The sequence below is a fragment of the Centruroides vittatus genome, unplaced genomic scaffold, assembly GCF_030686945.1.
Source record: "Centruroides vittatus isolate TY-2023 unplaced genomic scaffold, ASM3068694v2 scaffold_899, whole genome shotgun sequence".
Classification (NCBI taxonomy): domain Eukaryota; kingdom Metazoa; phylum Arthropoda; class Arachnida; order Scorpiones; family Buthidae; genus Centruroides; species Centruroides vittatus.
In genome coordinates this window covers 920,722-942,397 of record NW_027122719.1, presented here as the reverse complement: position 1 = coordinate 942,397, position 21,676 = coordinate 920,722, and the positions used below count along the sequence as shown (strand labels likewise).

The window sequence follows — 21,676 nt, the reverse complement described above, 5'->3', positions numbered from 1 at the left end:
AAAATTTTTCAAACAAATATGACTTCTGAGGATGATCTTTTTTTTTTTATGTACATATAACTTAAAAAGTTGAAGCCACAACAAATTTGATGTTTTATATACACTGAGTAAATACTATATATTATAGTACCAAAATAAATTGCAGCAATAATTAAATACTTTTCTCATTTATGCTACAACACATTGTTTTATATTATATTTACATACAGATATTTATACATATATATATATATGTGATATGACTTTTTTAAAATAATCTCAACGAAACAGTATACAGCATAGCTACTTAAATTCAAAAATTTCTAATGCACCAGCTTAAATATACATAATTTACATTTATGATTTTTCCAAAAATCATTTTTCATTAATGATATAATGCACAGTATTTCTTTTATAATAAATAATATTTAAATTGTCCAAAAATATTTTTTTTTTTGTAGTTCATAGTATAACCAAGTATTATTGACAATCTGCAGGCATATATTTAGTATAACTTTTATCAAGTACGTTTAGAAATATGTTGAATTATTAACTTACTGTTCTACTTATTATCACAGTTCACTCACCAATATTTTATGCAACATACAACAATGTAACTTTTAATAAAAGTATTCTTCAGCAAACATTTCAGTGTGATTTCTTTTTTCTCTTTGATATTTATTATATACATATATATTTAGAAAATAAAAATAAGAGGAAATACAGTAAGTTAGTTGCTTTTTTTCTGACTAGTTACACATTTAAAACGATTCTTTCTTTATCCTCGCTTACTAAGTTTTCTGAACAATACAATATTTGAAATTTATATTATTCCATATACATCTCATCTTTACTTAGTATTTATACAGACATGTGTACACATATAGTTATTGTAAAATTGAAACATTTATTTTTCTAACATTGATTCAATGAGGAACGTTTACAAGATAAAACGTTTAAAGAAATTTTTTAAATTAATAATTCAAACTGTAAAACATATATACTTAAACAAATATTCTTCTTCATTTTTTTAATGCAGCAGTTTGATGTCAACTTTTTAAAAAAATATGATTTCTCTGACAAAAAATTAATAGTATTCTGATCTGATAGATTTCATGTGTGCAAATATTCATATTAATAAATATGTAGGAAATCAGCACTTTTATATCTGGGCACAAATAACTTTCAATTAATATTTATATGTATATATATTTGCATAGTAAAAGAGTTGATATAATATTAACTGTTATGAAAACTTTTATGGAAGTTAATGGGTTTTTAAGATAAATAACAGATTCAATGATTGTATACGCGTCGAATAAAATTACGCATCTTATTAATGAGAAATTTCCATGAAAATGACATCACATAAAAATCACCGATACGTAAAATTCTAAAATTGGTTACAACAGCAGATTTTGAGTTTCTTAAATACAAATATCGCATTGTATATTTTGGAACTAGAAAAGTTATCGACAAAACATTCTTGTTGTCGGGTAACTAAAAAATAAATGCCATTTGTTTTGAAACCTCTCAAAACTTTGTTTAATTTTACTAGCTGAAATGAAATTGATGGATTCTTTCGATTTATTTCGTTGTAATAAAGTGCACAAGATGATTAAAAATGTTTGTAGCCATACAATAATATACCAAACTAATAATCCATCAAATCCAATTCAGTTTTGAAATATTCATAAAACAGAACAGTATTTAAAAATCTGTTTACTTTTAACAAATTAAAATGGCAATGGTTGACTTTAAGTAGAAGTTGACTAGAAATAGATATCATCATTTCTGCAGATTATGGAATTCTTTGTTTTTTCAATGTATTTCTACTGCTTTAGAAACAGGAATAAAATTCAAATGAAACTGTCCAGCTGAAAAAAAAAATTTAAATAGATCAGATTTTTCAAAATAAGCAATAATTTAATATTAGATTATGTCAAATTTTTAAAATAAATTTATAAAATTCTTAAAGCTTTCTAATTCTAAACATACAACTGAAAATTTAAACTGCAAATAACTTATTTATGAATCATGTATCAAACAAATTGAATAGTACGAAAATCTACTTGATAACAAAAATTTTGATTTTAGCAGTAAACTTTTCATTGTCTAAATATTACAGATAAATTGTATGATTAATTGCATTGGACTTCAATCATTTCAAAGCCATATTCCAACCAACTATATTTCTTTATCTCAGCATTTGTATATTAAATTAAATAACTGGAATGTCTATATATGAATGATCAAGTATCTTCCCTGAATATATACATAAATTACTTTAGTTTTTTTTAATATACAATTTTATGAAAAATCTAACTAAACCAAATATAAGTAATTTTTCATTTAATAAAGTAAACTTTCCTATGATAAGGAAAAAGTTCAAATAACAAATTTAAAAAACTTTTGTAAAGTTTTTATAAAATAATTACCAACAGTCAAAGATGATTTTATTTAATTTTTCTTAGTTATCTATAAATTTTATATAACATTTTTCATCTTCAAATTCTACACTAATACCCTATTCACACTGTACATTTTAAGCGGGATTAAGATTTAAGAAGAATTAAGTTAAGTCGCATTATCGAAAACAAGATTAACTATTTGTTCACACTAGGTAATTAAAGTGAATTATTCGCTTAGCCCTCAAGTGGGTGTACTCAATATTACATTTTAAATAAAATCAAAACTTTTGCTTATTTTTCATAAATCATCATAAATTAATTTATATTTAGTAATTTAAAATATAAATAACTTATTTAAAATGCATAAGACGTTAGTTAGGAATTATTAACATTTATTATCAGTGATGTCGTTGTCGTTGGCAGCACGATTCTCTCAATGTTTATATCACTTTAGTGATAGAACTGTGATAAGAATGGATTTTTGACAGAAATTTATATTATTATTTAAACTTCTTGTACCGAAGCAGCATATACATGCTAACAGAGACGAGTATCATTTGTTCGCAAGGTTCTAGGACAGGGGCTGTCCAACCTTTTCAGATTCTCTGGGCCACATTGGACGAAATCATGGATTTATGGGCCGGAGTTAGCTAAAGAGCAAAAAAAAAAGTAGCAAAATTTTCTAAAAAGTAGCCCAAAAATAGCCATCTCAACAGTTATATATATAAAGTTTTACGGCTTTGTGAAACTTCTTTTTTGTGGTTGATGCCGTTGAAATAAATAAATAAATAAATAAATAAAATAAACTTGTCAGTTTTGTTTACACGTTCATTGAGCCGCATTGCAACTTGCGTTGGGCCGCGGTTTGGACACCCCTGTTCTAGGACCTTGGTTTGTTCGAACATTTGTACATCTGCTTCCGCCATTATTTTTGAACTTGTGGCGGACCTTGGGGAAAGCTTGAAGCAACTTAAACTTCTTTGAGAAAGCGATTTAAGCTGAGCCGGTTATTGGTAGTTAAACCGGTTTAACGTTAAGTCAGTTCGTCCATATTTCATACCTTAAGCTGGCTTAAAATATACAGTATGAATAGGGTATAACAGTAACAATAACATTGCTTTTTAAAGTATGATTTCAAGAGAAATGGCTAATCAACAGAATATTAATTCAAAGATTATAATAATTGTAATAGCATAGACTCTTGATAAGTTGAACTTTCTTAATTTGAAATTCTCACTAAATCCAATTTTATTGTTATCCTGATTAATTACCATAGATTCAATGCATTCTGTGGTTCTATATGTCATAGTAGTTTTGAGATCTTATTTTGCTAACTTAAAATTTAAAACCCAGAGACTATGTTTATGTTTAATTTTATGTATTTTCTTTTGCATTTTCAAAAGGATGGACAATATTACTACAAAGTTGAAGATTGATACCGTATAGAATTATGCTTCTGCATAACAAAATTTAAAATTTTGATGATGTTTTATGCCTGAAGTAACAATCTTATTTTAAATGCAAATTTACCAATCAAATCTTAGTACTTCAAAATCATTTCTTAAATCTTTGAAAATTTAAAAATATATTAAACATACCTATGATTTGACAACCTACTGAGTTGCTACTGGCCAATTAAATTTTTGATTTGTCTTTTTCTCCTTATTTGGAACTAAACATTCATACTTACTGTACAAAAAGTTCACCATAAAGTTTGAATTGCATGTTGATTATTTTCATTGCTGATAGAGACTAATTAGATTTTTCTTTAAAATGATTGCTTAAATATAAGCAATTGAAAAGTGCAAAACTCTTTAAAAAAATTGTTTTTTCTTCTCCTTCATCCAGCACTGCAGACACTCCTACAGAAAAAACTATTGGGTCTAGAAAGCTCAAATTTTAAACTTAAGTTTCTCTTGATATCAGTGGTATTTCAAAACTTGAAGGGTTCCCATACAGTTATTTTACTTTTATCACTGAATTTTATGCTTATGAGGATAAAATTGCATTGAAATGAATGATTTTTATTCAAATTGTTATCCAGAATAACAAAAGCTCAAAGTTATGCAAATTAAAACTTTTTATAATGATTTTACTAAAAGTATATTGAAATGATTTTAATAGCATATCGGTTGGGTCATCACTGAGCCCTGATTGAACTGTATGTCATTGTCTTAGGTTTTACTATAATAACATAATCATTAACCAAAACATTGATATCCAAACAAAAACATGTACAAAACTGCACAATTGACATTTGGAAATGAAATTTAGAAAATAATAATACAAGTAAATATCTTGTGGGCACTGTTTCAAAGTGCCAGGCTTACCTGTATCAAATAAAAATTCCTAAGAAAAAACAATTTGACTGTCATCTAAACTGTCATAATTTTTGTCTTGGTAAAACATTTTTTACATCTCAGATGTTTTAGTTTGGATTGACTATTTTCATCCTAAAGTGGATAGAAATGGCAAGCATGAAAAAACTAAAGATTCTTTCAATTTCTTTCAATCAATTCTTTATGACATTGTTGGAGACATAATTTATGACATTATGTTGTAAAGACTGTAGAGGAAAACAAAAACAAAAAAAAATCAGAAGTTGGAAAGAATTTGACATTTCTTTGAATATTCTTTCCATATATTTGAAAAACAAGGAGAGGATTTTGGAAAGCTTCAATAAATAAGAAAATCAGATAAAACAGAAAATAAAATGTAAATGTGATTAGCCTATCCAGAAGCTGAAAAGTACATGCTGAAGTGGTTTGTACAGTATAGAAATAAAAACATTTCTGTCAACAATCTTCTTGAAGAAAAAGTTGAACAATTGAAACAACAAGAAAGTTAAAAGTTATTGAATTTAAAGCAAGCATCTGGTGGCTGAATAAATTTAAAAACAAGCATGGACTAGTTTTTAATAAAATTTGTGGTTAATGTCAGAAGTGTGAGAGAACTGTAAAAAGTGATTGAAAAGTTCAAAAAATTTTACAAAATATATCCTGGATGATGCTTTCAATGCAGACAAAAGAATTATTCAGAGATAATTGTTGTCAGAAGTAAAAAGGCAAAGAACATGTAACTCTTCTTTTGGGAGTGAACATGTCAAGTAATAAACTGCCATCATTATTAATTGAAAAAATTTTAAAGAAACATTTCCATAATGTCAAGACATTACCTATACAATATGTTGCAAATAAGAAAGCATAAATGACTTCAGAGCCTTTTTGTATCTGGCTGAAAAGTTACATCCACAATTGCCAAAACAGAAAAATTCTTATTATTGACAATTGTAGTGCTTATTCAATAATTTCCACTCTGAAAGCTATAACAATTTCTAGACTGCAACCTTTAGATCAAAGAATTATCCAAAATTTTAAACTGTGATATATACAGCTTATTGTATGAATGATGTTGCATGTTATTAACAATGAATCATATGAGTTTGGAGTGAACCTGCTGGATGAAATGAGAATAATTAACAAAGCTCAGAATGTAATTCCATTCCAAGCTTTGTTAATTATTCTCATTTCATGTAGCAGGTTCATTCCAAACTCACATGATTCATTTTCAATAGCTTGGAATGAAATTCCACAAAGCACCATTGCAAATTTCTTTACAAAGACAGGTTTCAGTCAACAATTTTTAATGTTTTAAATAAATTAGAATCCATTAACTATATTGAAGAAAACTGGCCCAATTTCATTACAGCAATGAGTGATGAAAAAGTGCAATTCAAAGATTTGCTGACATTGACAATGACTTAGCTGTCTGCTGACACTTATCTGATGACATTAAAAGCTGAAATAAAAGAACCAAGCACAACAAACAAATAATGAAGATGAGTAACAATTAAATCCAGTCAAGAACAAATATCCTGCTACCTCTAACATGTGGGGAAGTCAGAAAAGCTATCAAGTTTTTAAAGGGCTTTCTAGAAACAATATCATTCATAAAACAAGATGTTTTCAAAGCAGATGATTGCATAGTAAATATTATTGAGTAAGAAGCAACAAATCATTGACAATAAAGATTTTTTTCACTGATAGTGTCAATGTTTTGTTATTTTATACATATACATATACTGAATTCCCAATTATCTATGCATGGCTTATCCATGCATCATATTACTATAAAATGACAAAATATCATAAGCAACATTCAGCTTTTCTTTCCTCCCTCAACTGTCAATTCTAAAAGACTGAAGTGAGTTTCTTAGAATTGACAATTGTACCCCTGGAATATTATTTTGTGGTAAGCAAAGTTGGTATTATAAACAGATGTGAAAAAAATCCTAAAGTTAAAATACAGTAATTTAGAAAAAAATGCAAGATTTATACACACAAATGTAAAATTTAAATTTCTACATGACATTTTTGAAAATAGAAGAAATTTTCATTTGATGTTTATTGACTATATATACATTTCATCTTATAAAACTTGGGACTGTGAAACACTCACATTATAATAGAGTTGAGCTGTATATATACTGTAGTTCATTTAAAACCTCTAAATAGTTTTTTTTTTTTTTATAGTTTAGAGGGCTGTTTTGGATTACCTGTGTTTTACGATTTTCTGTGCACACCCATGCACTAATTAGCATGGATAATTGGAAGTTTGGTATATTTAAAAATTAATAAATATGTTCGATGTATTTAAGTAATAAAAATGTGTAATAACTATAATGTAATAATGTATTAAGTCTAACCATATTGTTTGTATTATCATATTTAGTCTCATTAAAATAATGTTAGTTTCCATAACTCAAAATTTCACTAACACTTTTGCTGATGATTGATATGATTTTGTGTCATGCAGATAATGAATGTTTTTGGTAAATTGTGCACAAGTTATTTTCAGATGTCGTTTATTGCTACCTGTAAGTGTAAGAAACATTCTAGAATATACTATTGCTTAGTTTCTTACTTTCCCAAGACCATTTTTATTATAATGTTTTTTCATCATGTTTTGTCCTTGGGCAGATGCTGGTGTCTCAATTTCACACACAATCCATAGACTGCTCAAAACAAAATTTTTTTAATTCTTAATTTGTGTATAACAGTGACAGTTTATGAAAAAAACAAATCAGCATATTCAGTGCACCTTTTTCAATGGTAGTAACAAAAGTGTTAACTTGAAAAATTTTCTTTCCCCCTTCCACTTCAAATTATCAAGAGTCTGCTGTATCAAAATGAAATTACAATCTTAATGCATGTTTATATCAAAAAATGTTAATACTTTCAAATATCTCTTACTTATATGTTAAAAATTCAATCACTATATAATTTTATGTTATTAATTTTATTAATTTATATAATTTTCTTACCAGATTTGATGATATCATCCTGAGTTTCTTTACAATCACATCCTCTATGTCCAACTCCTCCACAATTATAGCAAGTTAGAGGTTTGATATGAGCATTGGTTGGAGGTAGAGTACCTTGAACATAAGTACAGTTGCCTGGAAAAGTAATAAAACCAGCAGGTGGTGATGACGATGGGTGGGGAGTAGGTGCAGGGGTTTGCATATGGTAACTAGTATATGTAAGGTCAGGTAGAATATTTTGAATAGGATACATAAAATTAGAAGCTTGAGATGGAGCTGGCACTGTAGGTGATATGAATCCATTATGTTGTGAGGCAGTATGTGGGTGAAGGAATGATATTGGAGGAGGAAATATTTGAGGTATGTAACCCATACAACCATATGTTATTGTATTGGTAACATTAGTATTAGGTACAAGAGAAGACATGGAAGGTGATGGGCACATAGAATTTACAGTGACATTATTAACACATGATGGTGGTGATGATGATGATGACGATGATGATAATGATGACGACGAAGTAGTACAATTTAACTGTTGACTAGTATGCACTATTGGGGACATAAATGAAGTATATTGGGTTGTAACACCCTCAGGCACTTGTTGTGACCTTGTAGCTGCTGCTATTTCATGCATATGCACTCCATTTGGACTCATTTGATTACTGTTAACTGATGATGTATTTGAATTCACAGATGAAATAGATTTAATTTCATTTTCTGGTGAATTAACAATATGATTCATTGAAGTTGTTGCTGATCTATTGCTTGGTATATGAGATTGAATATCAGTATTTTTAAGAGGAATTGATATTTGCTGAAAAGAATCTTGATCTCCATTTAATGGCAAATAAGGGCAATGGAGAGGTAAAGTATTTGGTCGAGACAACTGATGATTAGAAGGCATATTTGTTGAAATAATATGAACATTTTTTTGTTCTTCAACAAGATTTGAAGTATTTTCTTCTTTTCCTTTTAATATTGAAGTTGTCTTTTTAGTTTTACCTGAAATATTTTTATTCTCCATTCTTTTCTGACAATTTTTACTTTTCTGTGTCTCTTTCTGATTATTATTAGTAAGCTGACAGTCATAAATTTTAGGAGTCATAAATGTGCCTGAAATAATTCAGATAAAAAATAATTAAACAAAACTTAAAATTATTTACAAATGTAAATATACATATATATATACTTAATTCATATTATCATCTTAAAATATATTATCATATTAAAGTCAAGTTATATCCTACAAGCATTTAATTTACACAATGCAAAGAATAAAAAATTAGCATCTAAATAAGATCTGTCTAACATACAACCCAAAAAACTATATTCAATCCACTAGTCACTAGAAAAATCTCTTATTTACAGGGTTCCTACTCAAATTTTTGTTTTGAATTCCATGACTTTCTCTGACCAACTCTATCCAAATTCCCTGATCCTCACATTTCTTACAGTATGGAATATCGACATAATAAAACAGCACTTTACTTACTGTTAACATTGAGTACATCTATCCCTCTTTTTGCACAATTGATATGTTCTAAAGACTGTGCCAAAAAGTACAGTACATACATCCTGTAGAAAAATGTTTGATAGGATCCACAACTTCAATGTAACGAAAAAATAAGCAATTTACAAACAAAACATGAGCTTTTTTATTTTATCATCATTTATCATTATTATTTGTATGTAAATCTGGTAAACACAAGGTAGCATAAAATCAACAAACAAGTATTCTCTGATATACAAACAGTACTGTACTGTGTTTTAAAAAATCTTTCTTTTAAGCACAGTACATAAAAATCAATTTTCTTGACTTATAAACATGTAATTTTAAAACCAATCTTTCAAGAAAAAATTGCAACTTTTTTTAAAAAAGCATCATAATTTTAACAAAAAGTTAAATTTAAAAATTTTCAAATAAAGTGTTTTTTTCCTATGAAAAAATCTATTGGGTTACCTAGTTGATATTCAAAATTATAACATATTACAGTATTACTACAGGTTTTTAAGCCTAAATTTGCCGAAATCAGTGAAGAGAGAGAGAGAGAAAATCATAACAACAGGTGTAAAATGCTCATGCAGAGCAGACCACAAGTAGGCACAAGGATTTTATATCTTTTATTGTAAATGTCAGGTAACTGTTTAAAACATTACTACACAATATAAAAAATTAAAAATGTGAAAAATGATTAAATTTATACCTTAATAAATTTTATAAAATTTTAATAAACTGGAAAGAAATTGGAAATTATGTTTTGTTAGGCAATAAAAATTAAAATAAAAAAATGATAAATATTTGTAATTTATTAGTATTATTTATCAATTTTCACACTTTGTTCTCATTTTTTTTAATATCAATTCATTAACACCTTACCTTGAATTGAGAGTGTGAATGATAATTGCATGGGGATTCAGAAAGGATTAAAATATTTTGGAAAAATTTAATTGATGTTACATATCAAAAGGATTGCAGATTCTCTCAAATTCATGATAAAGCATTTTTAAAATCTCAAAATGTTTAAAATTTAAAAATGCTTATTGATCTGGCAGTATATTATATTAAAGACTCTTTGATCCCCGGAGTTTTGCGATTTTCTCCTCAATGTTGCATTTTATAATAATTCTACACATAAACAATTAATGTTAGTTTTAAAACTGACCTGCAACTATCAGTAAAAATAAATGTTTGTATTAACTGTCAAGACATTAAAACAAAATTCTTAAAAAATAAACAATTTGATGTGAATTAAAGTTCTGATTTTGAAAGATTTTAAAATATATTCTTACAATATAATAGAACAATAAGTAAGACTTATTCCATGCATAAAATTGAAAATTACTTCATTATATGTCATTGTGAAAGGTACTATGTGCCTCAGAAAAATTTTCAGTGTTTTTGGAAGATGCTTTTGATGAAATCAGACAAGAAAAGCACATAAGGAAAACACAAAAATTTTATAAAAGACAGATTTGTACATCTAGTGATGTCCTCTAATACTAAAAATGTTTTGGATTCTAGTATATTCATAATAAAGGTTGCAGCATTATTTCTTGCTGCCTGCAGATGGCTACACTTGGTCAGCCATATTCAGCTAATAAAATCAACAAAGCAATAATATTACTATTGTAATATTAATATTCAATAATATTACTATTATTAATAATACTATTCAATAGTATTATAATATTATATTAATTTTCTTGCTTTTGCACATGAACTTATAATGTTCTCATTTTTAATAAATAACCTAACTAATTTTATTATGTTTAAAGTTGAGTCTCTAAGTAGTACTACACTGAATACTTCATCTGATAACAATTAAAAAAAAAAAAACACAGTCAATAAGTGTCTCACTAATATTTACATTCCACAACAATTTTAATTATAATTTAATTTTCTTCTATTTCAATTATAAGATACAAAAAAAGGATGGAAAACTTTTGCTTTTTTTCTATTTTGGCCCATAAAATCAAACTTAGTCTTCAATCTGGCCCACTATTTGGATTGAACACCCCTAATCTAGATGTTTAGTATAGCTACAAAGTGATAATATTACATAATAATCACTTCTATTGCATTCACTTCTTATACTTTACAGTATGACACTGTATAATTAATGGTATAATTTAGTAGCAGAACAAGTATACTAGTGTATGGTCTGTAATTTTTTAAATATCTTTCAGATTACATGTGTAATCTCTACATAAAATATAAGTTTTCTATACTAATAAAAACAACAATTATACAAAAACAATATTTCAAATCTTCAGACTAATATATCTTAAATAATGAAATAAATAATGATTAATAAAATACATGCCTTTATAATTTATCTACAGTGAAAAAATCATCTTATACAAGTCTTTATGACATTTCATTGCAATAAAAAATTTCCTTCTAAAATTAATTACTATAAAAAATATTAATAAGTAACAATGAAGACAAATTAAAAATCACACTTTTTAACAAAGTTTTCATCAATTAAAAAAAAATTAAAAAACTGAAGCATAACAAGTATTGTAATTTCTTTCAGTAGCATATAATTCGCACTAGCATATATAATGCAAAAAACTGCTAAAATGGAAATAAAACTTTTGTATAACTGGTATCTATGAAATGATATTTAAAAATGAATTCTATTGGTTACCATCAATCTACTTAGCTTGGAAAAAATCAGAAAACCCCCAATAAGTCAACTTATTTCTACAAAGATTAAATAAAAATACAATAAACTATGTTTCATATCATACTGAAAGAGCTTTGGTTTGACCACAGATTACTTCTCTGCCAGCCTCCACAGGTAAATTTTAAAAACAAATTTGCCAAACCTAAAAAACCTTTGTTCAATTTTTGTTCTTTTTGAAAAGTCCTAGTTTATGCAGTTAAAGTTTAAAAATTAATTAAGTTTAAATTAAAAATTTGATGAATGTTCTTGCTGAATTAGAAAATTTTTGGATAGTACAATTGTAATAATTTGTATTGTTACATTAAACTGATTGTGTAATTAGTCAGCATAGTATATGCAAATCACAATTGGGACATTCCAATTTTTAATCCTTTCCCGGCCAGAGTACCAATCTATCGTTACCCTAGTTGTTAAGCAAAACAGCCAGTGGTCCAACTTGAGTATGAAGTGCTTAGTTCCCATAATTCTATTCTCAGCAAGACAGATTTCTTTCAAAGGTCTCACCAATTACCCACAATTCATTGGAAAGTAGCAGTCAACATATCTGTTGAGTGCTGAGTGTGTTGAGTCAGCATTGACAACAGAGCCACTTCAACGTTGAAAAAACGAATGACACAAGTTGAGATCAGCGCCGAGTCAGCATTGAAAACTGGAATGTCCCGAAATATATACTGCAGATCACCAATGACTATAGCAGTATGTATGTTAATAATCAGAAATAAATAATAAAATATTAAGTATCAAAATTAAATATGGAAAATGAATAAAATGAAAGCCTACTAAGAATTTTTGAAAATTTTTATTTTACCTCTTTCGTATAAATTGTCATCAGAACTTGAATAATGGATATGGCAGGAATTTGGAGGACTAGGTGGTGGACTAGAATACTCTGAACTTGAAGAACTCTCACTATTAATTTGTGGGTAATTATCTGTTGCCACAGATGAATGTTGATGTAAAAGCACCTTATTACTGTTACTATTACATATCTTGTTAGGTAAATGTTTTGTTAATCCATTCGATGAAATGCTACACCTGGAAAAAAAGAAAAAACTATTATTATTATTATGCTCGTTTATAGCGTATTTCCAATATACACATAACTCTTGATGTTATAGTAGATTAGTTTCATGTATCAAAATCATGTTAATTGAGAATAACATTTATATTGGAAATAAGGGATAAGTTCCAAAATTCTATATTTCCATATGAATAAATGAGCCATTTTTGAAAATGGTATAAGTCCATTTATTCATACATTAAGATATTTAAGGGTTTGTGTTTGTGGAAACACTTCATATAATTTAAAAAATTATATGAAGTGTTTCATATAATATGATTAGTCTGAGAATATAATTTATAAACCTTTTTAAATTACATTGTCAAAATAAATAATGTTAGAAATAATAAACTGTATAAAAACATGTATGCATTTATAGAATCTAATTTGCATCCCATTACATCTTAATAGATCTTTTATGATTAAAGAAACAATGTAGATACAGGATTTTGTTTTCTTATAGTATCTTCTTGAGTTATAGAAGCTCTCATCTTACTTTCAACCAGTCTCAATGTATGTTGTAAGCATATAAGTTATATACAGATAAAATTATTCATTACTGTGTATTTTTGCCAATTGGATGCATCTTATAGTGTAAAAATTACAAAAAGGTTTTGAATTATTGTTCTCATTGTAGCTAGATAGTAAGAAGATAACAGGACATTTTTTAAAACAGTAAAGCAGTCTACCAAGAAAGGTCAAATTTAATCTTCAGTGTTCCTGTTTTTAACATTATTATTTTTTTAAAGAGTCAGCTATTGTATTTTTACAAATTTTAAAAATAATTACACATCTTTGATTTTGGAAAAATATTTAATTCTAAATATATTATCATTACTTAACTACAGAATTTCTAAACTGAAATCTTTTGAAAATATAAAAATTAGAAGTATATATATCATATTAAACACACTATTTCTGAAATTTTATGAAACCTATAAATATAATAATAAAAACTTTTTCTAAATTTACTTACTTGAAATCAAACAATTTTCTTAGAACTTCAACAGAATGATGATTCAAGCCTAATCTTGTTAAATCATCATCATCTCTATTTTCTAGATTCTTAAAAAAGAAAATATTTTCATAAATGAATAAAATTATAAAAAAATATTTATAACAAGTAAAACAATATTAATATGAATAAATTATTAAATTATATTAAAGTATCTCACTTACAAAAACCACAACAGTAAACTGGAATGATATATACAGGGTTCCTACTCAAATTTTTGTTTTGAATTCCCTGACTTTCCCTGACCAACTTTGTCCAAATTCCCTGACCCTCACATTTCTTACGGTGTGGAATATCGACATAATAAAACAGCATTTTATTTACTGAGAACATCGAGTATATCTATCCCTCTTTTTGCCTAGTTGTATGTTTCAAAGACTGCCACATTAAAAGAATACAGTATGCATACATCCTGTAGAAAAATGTATGATAGAATCCACAACTTCAATGTAATGAAAAAATAAGCAATTTAAAAATGAAACATGAGCATTTTATTTTATCATCATTTATCAATATTATTTGTATGTAAATCTAGTAAATACAAGATAGCATAAAATCAACAAACAGTATTCTTTGATATACAAATAGTACTGTACTGTACTTAAAATGAACTCTTGACTTAGAAACACATAATTTTAAAATCTTTCAACAAAAAGAGTAACTTTTTCTAAACAGCAACATAATTTTAACAAAAAGTTAAATTTAAAAATTTTCAAATAAAGCATTTTTTCCCTCAAAAAAATCGATCATGTAAAAAAAGAAATAGTTTTCTTTTGTCAACCACATTATTTCAAAATGGCGTAAAAATAGATTGTATATAAAGAGGGATAGATGTAAGTTTTTACTATAGCTTCTCTAACAAATCCACTAAATCTAGCAAAAAATTAGCTGAATTGGCAACTCATTAAAAGAAAAAAAATGTTTCATTACCGCCATTTTGATTTTGGTTTCAGTGTAAAGGCCAGAATTTTAATAATTATTTTTAATAATTTTTATTTATTATTTAATTTCGCATTAAATTTTGTCTTTGCATAAAATTTTCTTAAGAATGCAGACAAAATTTATCTATTTTAACCCTTAATTACAAATCTTATAATTATTGCAAATCATATCACAAACCATCTTTCTCACTTTTATAGCAAATTTTAATAAATAAACTAATGTTTTCAGCAATCTTAAATAGCCTTCCTCAGGTTTAACATAATTCCAAACGTCAATTAGAACATAAGATTTGAAACTTTGCGTTTCGCTTGTGAGATATGATGACTCTTTTCCTTTGGGAAAATAAAGGGGATAAAGTTAATTCTCCCAACGTCAGGAAAGTCCAGGGACTAATAAGTATGTGGGAAACATGGTACAGACGGACGAAGACACCTCTTTACCATTTAACTCGTTTATTGTAAAAATATGCTTACAATATAGCTAAAGTTGTCTTCGTTTCTCGACTTAAGTTCATAGTGGCAGTAGTGGAATCCAGAGCAATGTTCAGTGAATGATCCAGAAAAAAAAGTTCATTTGATTTCTGTTTGATGTCTAGCACTAACATATATCACTCGTGTTTTTCCTGAGTTAGAAAAGTCCTCTTTTTGAAAGGCAACTGTTAATTTGTGGAAAGAAAAGATAGCCCTCGATCGTTCCCTAGATTGGTTTCGAACCATTACCCAGCTTTATGATGGGGATATAATGGATTCTCCGATTTACTTACATCAATCAGAGAATCCGAGTTCACAGAAGTATTCATTGTCTTTTCAAACAATGGAAAATTCAACTCCAATCTAAATGATCGATCTTGAGAGCTGCACTTTCTTGACTATTTCTCAAGTTTCTATAAAAAAATTTTTTACTCGTTCCTTTTTTTTCATCTAATAATTTAATTTTTTTACATTTTTCTATTTTAGTGAGACTTGTATTCCTATGACGTCATAGTATTACGAAAATTAGGATTCTTAAAATGTATAGAATTTAAATAAAATAAAATAAATACACTCAAACCTGTTTTTGTGCGGTGGATAGGGACCGCATAAAAAAAAAATCACAGGAAACTTCACGAGTAGCTATAAAAAATAGTTTTCGCAACACAATTAAAAAGTATATTTTTTATGCGGTGAATAGGGACTTCATGAAAAAAGTCTCACGTAGAAAATAACTCAAAATCGTACGAAATAACTAGGAATTGCTTTTTTAACTCCTTGAGCCTTTTTCTGCAATCCCTAATGGGGGGAAAATCCTCTAAGAAGTTTATTTTTTATATTAATTATTTCCACTTCAATACGAATTTAACATTAAAAAAATTTGCCGGGAAATAATTCCCGCAAAATAAACACCCTCCCAAAAAGTGGTTTTACAGAAAAACTATATAAAAAGTTAAAAGTAATCGTTAAAAAATACTTTTATTTGATAAATATAGCTGCAGGAAGTGTTATTCTTTCATTTAACAAGGCCTGCAATTTCACACCCGCAGCCTACATTTAACACAATATTTGTGATTTTTATGCTATTAAAATACCAGGAAACCGAAGAAAAGGTAAGAGAAAAAAATTTTACTGAATAAAGAATGAAAAAAACTTGATGTCATAGAAAACATCCAATAGAGTTTTAAAAAATTTTGCAGAAGTCAATTATGTTCCAATTTGATTGAAATTGTCATATACCGCACAAAAACAGGTTTGAGTGTACAGAAATAAACATCAAACGAAATTACAATTATATGTTAATAAAATATAGAAGTTCAGCACATAGAATCATAACTACAAATTTTTTCTTTTGCAACATAACTATAAAAATTGTTTTGTTGTTGTTTCGCACAAAAGATAATCAAATTTATTTTAATTTTTTAGTAATTTAATTAATTATAAGCGAGTTAACATTGGTTAAACTATTGGATTACCTAGTTGATTTTCAAAATGATAACAACAGTATATCTATTACAAGTATGATGCCTAAATTTGCCAAAATCAGTGGATATTTTTTACCCAACATCATTTCTGTTAAACTAATTATTAAACTATGTATCGAAGTTGCGGAAATTAACGGAAGAGGGGAAAAAATACGCTTGCAGTACAGTTCTTTTCAAGGAAAGTTGTAACAACAAATGTAAAAAACTACTAGTCGGCGCCAGCATTTTACTGTAAATGTCGGGTAGCTATTTATAATTTTTTATGTTGTATAGTAATGTTTTAAACGTGAAAAACAATTAAATCACGGATTTTTACTGATCTATTTAGCTATTTTGAAGTGAACAATCTAATAAATTACGATTTCAAGTTTTAAAAGTTTGTAAACTAATTTTTAATTAGTTATTTTTTATTCTAACTAACAATTTCATCTTTTTATAATCGCTGAATTATTAAAATTAAAAATTAAACACTATTACATAATAGTAGTTTATCCTGTTATTAATCCACAACTGTAAAATTATATGGCTTCAGAACGGTGAAAAGAGCCATTTCAGATTCAAAACGGATTCTGGTATATTTTCTTATTAAAGATTGCAGCATTACTTCTTGCCGCCTGCAGATGGCTACGCTTAGTCAGCCATATTCAGCAAACGAAATCAACAAGGCAGTTAAGGAGACAAATTCCCTGACTTTTTGACAGTTTTCGACAAATTCCCTGACTTTTTGACAATTTTCGACAAATTCCCTGACTTTCCATGACTTTTTCCGAAACTAGTGAAAATCCCTGACTTTCCCTGATTTTCCCTGACTTTCCAGGTGCGTAGGAACCCTGTATATATAGACTCTCATCTAAATGTCAAATTTCCAGCAAAACACCAAATTCAACATTTGAACATTTTCGGCCACTCGTTAATCGACCTTCATCAGGAAAAGTCAAACAAAAATAACTGTTCTATTTATAGAATGTTGCCGCACTGTACACATAATTTTTAAATTTTTTTAAAAATCAGTTATTTTTGTTTGACTTTTCCTGATGAAGGCCAATTAAGGAATGGCTGAAAGCGTTCAAATTTTGAACTTAGGTGTTCTGCTGGAAATTTGATGTTTAGGCCGGTCTATAAGTATCTCACTTTCAAGAAAACAAGATATAAATTTTTTAAATACATAAATAAAATGCAAATTCACTTAGAAGAATTTCCTCTAGTCAACAAACTGATTTAATCATTTAATTATTAAATTATATTGTGTAAAAAAGTATTTTTCCATCTTTTATTAGAAAATATCATTTGATTTGTACTAATACTTGAAAAGTAATTTGAACTTATTAAATTTTTTTTAGAAGTAGAAATGCTTTGGAATTTTGAATTTATTAAAACTTCAAGGTGTTTTTTTAAATTATTTCATAATTCATTAAATAATGAAATATAGCATTAATAAAGTTTAAAGTTTTTTTTTTACATTTACAGTATAAAAATTTGAATTATAAGAGGTTTTATATTATAATAATATAAAAAGCTCATTTTATAATAAATCAAATTAGGATTTAAAAAAAAAAAATGTTTATGAATAAGCTTTTCAATGTTGCTATTAAAAAGCAACATAGATCAATTGATTAAAATGAAAAGAAAATTAAATAAAAGGTCTATTATTTTTTTTTGAAATAGTTTGTTTATACTGTTTTATTACACAGTTTTTTTCCAACTTTTCCAAACTTGTTATACTGGATTTGGCAACAAATTAATAATAATATGCAAGATTATTATACATACCAGGTTGTTCAATAAGTTTTGTCGTTCGATAAAAAAAACACAATTTTATGGTTTGAAATACATTTTATTATTCAATATAATTTCCCTGAACTTCAATACACTTGTTCCAGTGATCTTCTAATTTATGGATTCCATCCCTGAAGTGAGAATCCGGAAGACTGTCGAAATACGCTTCCACGGCTGCTATTACCTCTTCGTTCGATGAAAATCGTTTCCCACGCATGAATTTTTTGAGATGTGAGAACAGCCAGAAGTCAGAGGGAGCTAAATCTGGCGAATAGGGAGGATGTTGCAACAATTCGTATTTTAAATCACTGATTTTCGCGATGGTTTTTTGAGCTGTATGAGAGGGTACGTTATCTTAATGAAAAATGATTTTTTTCTTCTGTAAACCAGGTCTTTTCTCACGAATTTTTACATCCAGCTGGTCCAAAAGGTTACAATAATAGTCTGAGTTTATTGTTTTACCAGTTTGGAGATAATCCATGAACAAAATTCTTTTTGCATCCCAAAAAACTGATGCTAACACCTTCTTGGCCGATTTCTGGACCCTAACTCGCTTCGGAGCTGAAGTACCGGGTTCACACCACTCCTTAGCCCCTTGTTTTGATTCAGGATCATGATGGTAGACCCAAGTCTCATCCATAGTAATGAAACAACGCACAAAATCCTTTTTATTTTTTCTAAAACGCTCCAAATGTTGCTGAGAAAGTTGCATTCGAATGTGTTTTTGTTCCATAGTTAGCAAATGCGGCACCCATTGTGCACACAGCTTTCTGTATCCCAAAACATCAGCCAAAATATTGCTCACACTGCCTAATGAGATCCCTAGGGCTTCTACTAAATCTCTCTCAGTTAATCGACGATCTTCCAAAACCATATGTTGTATTTTTGCTACGATTTCTGGTGTTGATGCACTTTTTGGACGTCCTTCATGTGGATCGTCTTCGAGACTTGTACGGCCACGTTTAAATTCAGCAACCCATCTTTCTACTGTTCTAATTGATGGTGAAGAGTCCTTATACACTTTTACCAATCGTTCATGAATTTGTTTTGGTGCTACACCTTCCAAAAATAAGAATTTTATCACTGCACGATATTCAATTTTTTCCATTGTAAAAAAATACACTGACACGTCAACTTTGAACAGCTGCAAATATAGAAATGAGTTGACAGATCTACATGAAACTTCACACGTGTTTATAAAAAAGTAGTACTATTTTTAGAGTAATAAAACGACAAACCTAATAGCGCCATCTCTTATTGAACGACAAAACTTATTAAACAACCTGGTATTACTATTAGTTAGTTTATTCATTATGCATAATGAATAAACTAACTACTCTGAAAGTCCAAATGTAAACTTTTTCTTATATTTACAAAAGTATACAGATAAAATTAACAAGTAACATTTAATAAACTTTATTTTTTTACACCAATTTTTTACACCATAGAACACTCTGGATATATACTCCAGAGTGTTCTGTGAACTAGTTCTGTAAATAGGAATCAGTTTAATAATGGCTTTTTAAAGACATAGTAAGAATATTAGGGTGACTGTATCTGTAGTTGACACTGTATCAGGTACTGTCATTTAGAAATGAAAAATTTTAAAATAACTAGCTAAATGAGAAAACTTCAGCTGCATTGTCTACTGTTAAATAATAAAGTTTAAAATACACAATATAAAAAATATTCCAAAATAGAGCCATTAAGGCTTTTATTTCCAAATTAGATTAGTCAGCTGATGAAATATTACAGTTGAAAATAAGTTGATCAAATTTGTACGTTATTTTAGAAAAACCTTTTAAGGAAATGTTCTATTTGTAATTAATGATACAATAAGCATTACAAATTAGCTGTTAGTTATATTAAAATTTCATTTAAACTGAAATGAAGTTTTAAGTTTATTTGGGTTCTGTTTTAATTGCAGATAATAATTTCTGGATAAAATATGCTAGTTACTCTAAAAATTGCTATTAAAGTGAATTCCTGAAGTTTATTAAAGTCTTGAAAGACAGCTTCATCTAGATTTCCTGTTCCTCAACAAACTGCATTAAAGCTAAAAAGAAAATTTTAAAGCAAGCAGAAGCTAAGAAATGTATGATTGTTACCAAAGATAGTGGCTAAAAGCACATTTTATCTCAATATTGCAGGTGATTTTTCATAAACTTCTCATATTATTACTTTGAATTAATCAAAAAAAATTTGAATTAAAGAGGAATTTTTGCATTAATTTTTGTATTTCAATTTTTAAACCTTTTTCTCTCTCTCTCTCTCGTCATGTCTTACTTTTTTAAAACCTTCAAGATATTTTTACAAAACGTAAGATCTATAAAAAAAAAAATAAATGTTAAAATCTGCCTACTGTCCCCCCTTTTTTAAACTCTTTCCACCCTGTGGGCACTAAGAGGGCCTCTTTTTTGCAAGCTAATTATGGGTTCAGCCAGGCCCACAATAGGGTGACTAGGTGGTGAGGAATGGAGCCCAACATATCCAAACAAACCATCCTGAAACATTTCTGAGAATTATTTGACCTGTCCAGATTAGATCCCAGATCCCCAAAAGCAGTAGGCCGCCACCTTGACCGCTCAGCCATCTGACCTTTGCCTACTATTCTAACGACCTTCATGATTTTTATATTCTAATTGAAAGCTGGGTGACTCCTGACTCATATGACATTGAGAACTTTATAATTCAATTAAGATTTTCTCATATTTCTTTAATACATCATAATCAGTAAGGTATTTGTTTTTTTTTGTTTGTTTTTTTTACTTGTTTTTTGTTCCAGACTTGCTTTAGACTTGCTCCAGAGTTTATCTGGGGAGCATAAAACTGTAGTCCTTATGTGACTTTTCCTGTGTATCAATAATAAATAAATAAAATTACTTCTGTAAGAAATTCAAGGATCTAGAATAAATATTCAAATTATCCACAAATTCAAATTTAAAAAAATATTTGAATTATTCAAGCTCTATTGTAATATAATTTCAAGCAGATTTATTTTAAATTCAACATTTTAAGAATTA

At 27.8% G+C, this 21,676-nt stretch overlaps 1 protein-coding gene across 1 annotated transcript in view; it reads right to left on the bottom strand.

Annotated features, from left to right (window-relative positions):
* The window catches only part of LOC136990304 (zinc finger CCHC domain-containing protein 2), a 55,341-nt gene continuing 33,665 nt past the window's right edge, over nucleotides 1-21,676 (bottom strand). The window contains exons 9-12 of the mRNA XM_067288691.1: nucleotides 13,943-14,031; nucleotides 12,715-12,941; nucleotides 7,714-8,829; nucleotides 1-1,856 (exon numbers count right to left, since the gene is read on the bottom strand). Coding sequence (XP_067144792.1) covers nucleotides 1,801-1,856; nucleotides 7,714-8,829; nucleotides 12,715-12,941; nucleotides 13,943-14,031 — 1,488 coding nt within the window. The 3' untranslated portion in view covers nucleotides 1-1,800. The remainder of the gene's footprint in view (nucleotides 1,857-7,713; nucleotides 8,830-12,714; nucleotides 12,942-13,942; nucleotides 14,032-21,676) is intronic.